The 8,192-nt window shown below is 35.9% G+C and overlaps 1 protein-coding gene across 1 annotated transcript; it reads right to left on the bottom strand.

The window, feature by feature from the left end:
- Positions 1-374: 374 nt before the first annotated feature.
- LOC100582343 (hyaluronidase-4-like) lies at positions 375-5,774 on the bottom strand. The gene is given in 4 exon segments (XM_012512051.2): positions 375-407; positions 484-573; positions 4,853-5,728; positions 5,730-5,774. Coding segments are annotated over 4 exon segments (1,044 nt in total).
- Positions 5,775-8,192: the final 2,418 nt, after the last annotated feature.

The following is an 8,192-nucleotide window of genomic DNA, read 5'->3' as shown; positions in this document are numbered from 1 at the left end:
GTGAGACTGCCTCACAGAAAAAAAAAGAATTATTTATCATTTTTGGAGAATCTGCCCTCCTTAGTGCAAATGAAGTAATTATTCATTTTTAAAATTTATTATTTTTTGTTTGTCACATATGTATTATGCCATTTAATCTACCAAAATCCTGCAGAGGAGGTTTTATTTTCGTCTAATTTTTTAGATGGAGAAGCTGAGACTCAGAAATGTTAATTAACATGCTCAAAATTACACCCTTAGGACATAAACATCAGTTTCTCACTTAGCTGTCTGATTAGAATGATTGTGTTCTTTCTACTCTTCTACTAACCACAATGGCTGGTATGGAATAGGTGCTCAATGTTAGACCCTGTACTTTTTGAATTTCACTAAGGTCAAGTAAGCAGATAATCAGCAACCATTTGACTCTGATGAGAAAAAAAAATGTTTTTAAACCAATCTCAAAAGTATATTCAAGTTGCTGACAAAGAAATCATTGCTTACCTTTGAAGCAGAATATTCATATCCTCCCCACAATATTACTCCTGCTGCCCCCAATGCGGCACTTTCGCCAATTGTATGCACTAAGTCTTCCTAGAAAAGACGGGTATCAGGAGTAGTTTCCACCAAGTCAAATTTTGTCAGTGATAATGCAATAATAAGACTCAACCCTTCAACTGTGGTAAGGAACACATTGATAACGATATATTTGTTTCTAAAACAAAGGACTATACCACAAGGTAAATACTGCATGATCTCACTCAGATAGAATCTGAAAAAGTTAATCTCATGGAAGTAGAGAGCAGAATGGTGATTACCCGAGGCTGAGGTGGTTGGGGGAGAGGGGATTGAGATGTTGGTTAAAGAATACATAATTACAATTAGATAGGAGGAATAAGTTCAAGAGATCTATTGTATAGCATGGTGTCCATAGGTAATGACAACATAATGTATTCTTGAAAAATGCTGAGAGAGTGGATATTAAGTGTTCTTAAAATAAAAATAACTGTGAGATCATGAATTTGTTAATTAGCTAGATTTAACCATTCTACAATGTATATGTACCTCAAAACATTATGTTGTATATGATAAATACATACTACAATTGTATGTCACTTAAAATATAAATTTTAATACACAGAAAAAAAAGCATGTCTTTTAAATAAAGCTATCATACAAAAAATAAAACAAAAGACTATACCAGAATTGGAAAAGGTGATACTGCCTTGGATTCTTACATTTATTTGATAAATATTTACAACGTTCCAGGCAATATTCTAAACACTGAGAATATAAAAATGAAATAGATTTCAATTCCTGTTCTTGAAGGAATGCTTTTTAGTCTAATGGTTGAGACAGACATATAAACAAGTGACTATAATAATTTTTATATTAGTAGCACTCACAAGGCATATATAAATTAGAAGTGCTTAATACTTCATGGAAGAGTCTGGGAAGGCTTCCTTAACAGGTTAAATTTCATATGACTCTTGGGAATGAGAATCAGTAGACTGTTGAGAATGAGTATGAATTCACAAGACAGTCTAGAGAGAGCAGAGTTTTATATCCACAGGAAGAATAAGAGCAGAGACTCAGATCCAGGCAAAATCACAGTCCATCCAGAGAACTCCCAGCACTTCCTTGTGGTAAAGCACACAGAATTTGGGAAGTAAAAACATATGAATTTCTATGTACAAACAGAATCCAAATACGAAGAGAAAAATGCTGTTTTAAAGTGTTAAGACAACTGGCCAGGCACAGTGGCTCACGCCTGTAATCTCAGCACTTTGGGAGCCCGAGGCAGACAGATCACTCGAGGTGAGTAGTTCGAGACCAGCCTGGCCAACATGGTGAAACCCTATCTCTACTAAAATACAAAAATAGCCAGGCATGGTGGTGCCTGCCTGTAATCCCAGCTACTCGGGAGGCTGAGGCAGGAGAGTCTCTTGAATTCAGGAGGTGGAAGTTGCAGTGAGCCGAGATCCTGCCACTAAACTCCAGCTTGGGTGACAGGGTGAGACTCCATCTCAAATAAATAAATACATAAATAAATGTTAAAAATTTAGTGCTGGAAAGACACAAATTTGCAACTTTGATTTTTTTTTCTTTTTGCATATAAAGAATGCATTGGAGGGTGGGTAATCCCAGCACTTTGGGAGGCTGAGGCGGGTGGATCACCTGAGGTCAGGAGTTCGAGACCAGGCTGACCAAAATGGTGAAACCCTGTCTCTACTAAAAATACAAAAATTAGCTGGCGTGGTGTCACAAGCCTGTAATCCCAGCTACTCAGGAAGCTGAGGTGGGAGAATCACTTGAACCCAGGAGACGGAGGTTGCGGTGAGCCAAGATCATACCACCGCACTCCAGCCTGGGTGACAGAACGAGACTCCATCTCAAAAAAAAAAAAAAAAAAAAAAAAAAATGCATTGGAGGGGAAGGTCAAGATAGTACAGGCAGGAACACCAGTTAGGAGGTAATAGAAATTGTTCGGTGAGAAATGATGATGCCTCAACAAAGGCAATGTAAATCCTTGTAAAGCAGAGGGAACAGATTGAAGAGTTATTTGGAAATAAAGACGGATAAGTTTTAGTTACCTATTGGATAATGGAAAGAGGAGAAGGGAGGCAGCCAAGTGACTTTCAAATTGAGTGACTGTATAGATTACAGTTCATAAAGATAAGAAACTGAGGATGTTATGCTAATGAATATAGGCCAAGAGCAAAGAAGTAGGAAATAGGGAGAGATGGGAGATAAAGGGGATGACCCATGGCATAATCTGCCTTCTTTTCTCCTCTACAAGGTATGGAGAGTCAGAGATCCAGTGCAAAGGTGGAGTGCTCACAGACTGCAATGAGTAAACTGTCACGCCACTGTAAGCTTTCCTGCGTTATAGGAAGGTTTCAGCAATGCTGGTATTTATGTTCTGCAATTTGTCTAAGTAATACAAGAAAGGAAATCATTCTTCCATTATACTGACTAGTATCACATTCCTTCAACCTAAATGTAGTCACTTGTTTTAATTGAGACACTCCTGAAAGCAAATACCAAACAGAACTGGTTTAAAAAAAATGCATTGGAAAGTTATGTTACTTAGACCAAAGGTGAGAAAAACCCATACTGTTTTTTGATATGTGATACATGGAAGGCAATAGGAAAGCATTAAAACAATTCAATATAATGCTCAGCTGATTCTATATATTTTGGTGAGTGGAGAATGCAGTCTATTGATCTCTAAAGTAGAGCTCAGAGGTGATACTTGGCATATAATTTACTTTAAAAGTCTAATGTACCCACAAAAATTAAAAATAAAGAAGATTAAAAAGTCCAATAGTACAAAAAATAGGAAAGCAATGAACAAGGCTTTTATGAAAATGTGGCTCATCTCATTCTCCCATTTTCTCTCAAGGTGAACTCTTTGCATGAATTATGATTATTTTCTACTGTTATTACTAATAACATGTAATTCCTGACACAAGGTAGGCACTCAAGAATTTCCGAATGAATAAATATAACCCAGGTTTTTTTCCTGAAAAAGATTTAAGAAAGTAAAATGATTTCAGAAAGCTGGTGTCACTTGAGGAATATCTTAACAAGAAGACTTTGGTAGGCATGACTGATATCCTAAAATACCTGGACAACTGGCTTTTGAAAGAAGGATTTGCTGTATTCTATGTTGCACCAGAAGGTAGAATTAGAACTAGTGGTATGAAGTTATTAAGAGCCAAAGTAGATTAAATATACTCAAAAACTTTCTAGGAATTAATATTTCCCCCAAATGGCAGTTTCCCTTCTAATATAAGAAGTGCCCCCATCAAAAAGTGTTAAAGTATAAGAAAGGGTTTTTATTTGGGTAGGAGATGGGTTAATGCCCATGAGATTCTTCCAAATTTTTGTCATAATGCTATGATTCTTTTCCTTCTAAACTTATTGAATGAATAGCCCATTCTGAATAATACTGAGTAATCCTGCAAAGATGAATATGTCAAGTCTAATTAATAATTGGATTTTATTCTGAAATATTTAGGAAGAATTGCCAATGCTTTTAAATGGCCTTATCTCAAACCTAAGTGGTCTAAGTGAGCTGTGTATTGTCCATACAATAGCTCTGCTTCTGTGTTGGGTACTGGCATAAAGAATTGTTGGCTGTCAGGTATGGATGGAGATTTGAGGATTTTCTTATCTAGCCACCTATCTAATGATTGAATCCTTACAATAATGTCCTATGTGACAATCTAGTTAAAGTTTGGACATTTGCCATGTCTTCAAACTTATTATCTTCTAAACAAGCTCATCTCCACATCTGTAGGCTTCCAGCTTTGTGTTCAGTCTAAAGACAGTATCTATCTACTTATATAAACCAGTTTTAATGCCTTGACAATAACCACTAGATTGCATTGTTGACTGTTAAAGACAAATTCAAGAGAATCTATGTAATTTTTTTAGTTAGCCTAGCTAATTAAAACATACAAATGCAATATAATGCGAATTGTAGTTGGTTAATAATTTACCCTAAGCTCTATGTTGTACGTTTTTGATTTGGAAAATTGCTGCTACCTTTTCATATTAAGAAGTTAGTTCTAAAATTTCTCTCTGGTTAAAATTAATCTGTCTGTTACATTATTTAAATCAAGTTTAACATCTGTTCTGTAGGAAACTCCTGTGAATGCTAAGCTGGTAAGAATCATTATCCAAAAGTGTTAAGTGTACAACAGAATTGAGTTGACATTTGAAGAAATATACATGTTTAATGAGAGAACAGCATTGTATTGCTAAGGGAAAATAAATATCCTAAAACACTTATGTATAGGCTTTATATAGTTATTCTACCAAATTTCCATTTTTAAAAAATGTGAGTGACTGTGCTTTTCCTTACCTGTGACAGAGCTTCAGTACTATGCAAATAAAATGGTCTGGAAAAAATAAAAACTGGCAAAACATAGTCATGTCTAGCCATTTCGGCAATCCTCATGGCTTCTCTAACTGGATAGTGAGCAAATTTCAAAGCATTTAAGATTGACTTCAGTATTTTATCCAAATGTATTGAAGGATAAAGTGCTGCACTTTTTTCCCACAGCCACGGGAGTTGGTCAATGCAGAGAACTTCATCATTTGGACAATTACCTGTGTACGTCTCTGGATTTATTCTGTAATCATAATTGTAGCAGCCTGGATAGAGATAAAAGCCCCATAAACATTTTGGTCTCATTTCTAAAGCCAATGTGAGAGTAATGTTCATGAAATTTTTTCCAGCATTTTCAAATTCCTCTCGGGCAACTGTTTCCACTTTCATTTCTGACCAATAAGGATAATGGTTTCTAGTGAAGGCTAAAGAGTTGTTTTTATATATTATTCTGCTGCCCCGATTTCTATCCCATTGGGGTTTCCAACTTTCCCAGTCAATAACAAGTCCTTCTGATCTCCACCAAGGGACAGTTTCTCCTACGTCATCAGCAGTTTTCCTAAGTTGTTCAGAAAGGCTCACGTTCTGCGGTATTCCTCCATTAAAGGATTTTCCATCTTGAGAGAAGTAAGGGTAATACCCTAATTCATTTGGATAAAATATTGCAATTTTTGACCCACTCTGAGTCTCTAAAGGATTTGATATAATGTTAAATTCTTGAAGATTTACATCTACGTTGAAGAAAGGCATACAATACATTGTTGGGGCTGCCCAGAAAATGTTGAAAGGCTGGCTCTTGATCACCGGAGGCATTGCTGGTTTGAGGGCTGCCTGAGTTAACTCTTTACCCTAAGAGTGGCAGCACTCCTAACCACGCCACCCATGGGTTACACATGGCTTGAGGTTTTCAGCATTACAGCAGTCTCCTTAAAAATAATAAGCAAAATATCATACATAATGGAGTCAAATGTCCCTTAAGTTTTGTGGTATACAATGAATAGACCAAATATTTTAAAATATCTTTGAGGCTTATTAATATCTATGCCAGGCTGGGCGCGGTGGCTCACGCTTGTAATCCCAGCATTTTGGGAGGCCGAGGCGGGCGGATCACGAGGTCAGGAGATCGAGACCATGGTGAAACCCCGTCTCTACTAAAAATACAAAAAATTAGCCGGGCGTGGTGGCGGGTGCCTGTAGTCCCAGCTACTCGGAGAGGCTGAGGCAGGAGAATGGCGTGAACCCGGGAGGCGGAGCTTGCAGTGAGCCGAGATTGCACTGCACTCCAGCCTGGGTGACAGAGCGAGACTCCGTCTGAAAAAAAAAAAAAAAATCTATGCCAATTTATAGTTTCATCTGAACAAGGGAGGATGAGTGAGGCTTTTTTGTTTTTTTTTTTTTACTCGAAATGTGAAAAAAATTATAGTCAAAAACTATAAAAAGTTTCACACATTCGTCAGCTATGCAAACTCTAGCTGCTAGCCATTCTGGTTTTAATTTCCTACAATTCTGAATACGCTAACCCAAACCTTCTTGTACTGACAAGCCTTCATTGGCTCTAAGAGGAACTAGAAAAGAAAGTCTGAATGGATTGTCATATCTCCTTATTGATTGCTTGCAAAATGACTCCAAGAACATGCCCACTTGAAAATTAGCAAATATTGGGATTTTAACAAATATTAAATAGAACAAAAAGAAATAACTAACTGTACTAACAGTAAGTGATACTTTACATGCAATTTGAAATGCACTGGCTTCAAATGTTTATTTTTAAAACAGAGAGCAGTTACCCTTGGAACTAGCATAGGCTGAAATAAAAAACAAGTAGAAATGTTAATTACCCTTTGTTGATTATGAACTTTGGTGCTATCATCTTCTCTTAGGCATACAAACAAGCCTAAAATCCTATTAGTTCTTTAACTCCAGTGGTTTTCCTATAAAGAAACTGGATTGTATATTCAGCAGTTAAACCCTAAATAAAACTGGTCTCTTTAGGCCCCTCTAACTAGTCCGTTGGGACAAAAACTGCCAAAGAATCTTCCCAGAATATAAGGACTATCTAATAGTTGATACATTCCAGCCAACAAGATCTCATCCTGAAAGCAATATGGTTTCAGTTACATATCAAAATTATCTTATCTTATGGATTTTTTTAAATAAAGGAATTTATTTTAAACAGATTTTTCTCTGATATAATTAAATTCAGTTTCTTTTTAGCAGTCATACATTGTTTCTCATGTAGTTCTTGGTGTCTTTATTTAATGTACTAAATTCAGGAAAGACACCAACCAAAATTGTACACTAACTCTCACAATATAGCACCCCAAGTTTGTAAAGAATCTTGAGTAAGTCGTAGGCTCTCTGTACACTGAATTTTTAAATTAACAAATGTGAATGATAATTTACTCTTTTAAATAAATTGGATATTATTGAGACAATTGCCTTCATGTGGAGTGTGTATTATAGCACCAGATGAATCTCTAAGCTATCAGAGATGGTTTCTGTCCCATCACTCTTCTCCAATCATGGGATCTTAATTTGACTCCCACTCCCCCACAAAAATATAAAGGCAAATCTTCTTCATTCTTTATTTGTTGTTCAGGGAAAATGTAAGAATATCTACTCTCCATAAATATTATTCTTTACCTCCCTCTGGTCATGACAGCACATTGGGTATATATGCCTAATAAACTGACAACCTTGGGAAAAAAAACACCTTTTTAAAATGTCATATCACAATAAATTTTTTAGAGCCAAAGGGCCTAAAAATACAAAATATTGTTCGTTAGTAAAATACTGTTACAAATTTCCTCTTCTGGGAGATTTTCATTATGTTTTCCATGTATATAAATGATACACAATCATCTATTTTTGTAGCTAGCCTATGGAAAAATTATTTTGGCATTATTTTGGTCCCTAGTCTACATTTTATAACAGACTTCTACTACAGTAACAAAAATATGCATTATAATGGTATGCATTTTTAAATATAATGAATTCTTTCTACATGCTGCTTGCTGAGATTTTATCTTTTCTAGCTATTTTTATTATTCAAAATATAAAACTAGATCTACATTTTTCCACTTATAAAATATATGTACTAATAAATACATACATATATACATACATACACTTGAATTTTTATTCAACAAATCTGATATGTTTCAGGCAAGTAGCCAGGTCTAGCGAAGCAGTGGGGAAGGCAACATAATTCTACACATTGTAAAAAGGTATAGATACCAGCCAGACGCAGTGGCTCACACCTGTATTCCCAGCACTCTGGGAGGCCGAGGCAGGCAGATCACGAGGTCAGGAG

Source organism: Nomascus leucogenys, chromosome 13 (assembly GCF_006542625.1).
Source record: "Nomascus leucogenys isolate Asia chromosome 13, Asia_NLE_v1, whole genome shotgun sequence".
In the NCBI taxonomy this organism is placed as follows: domain Eukaryota; kingdom Metazoa; phylum Chordata; class Mammalia; order Primates; family Hylobatidae; genus Nomascus; species Nomascus leucogenys.
Note: the sequence above shows the minus strand (reverse complement) of the source record. Positions and strands in the feature narration are given on the sequence as shown.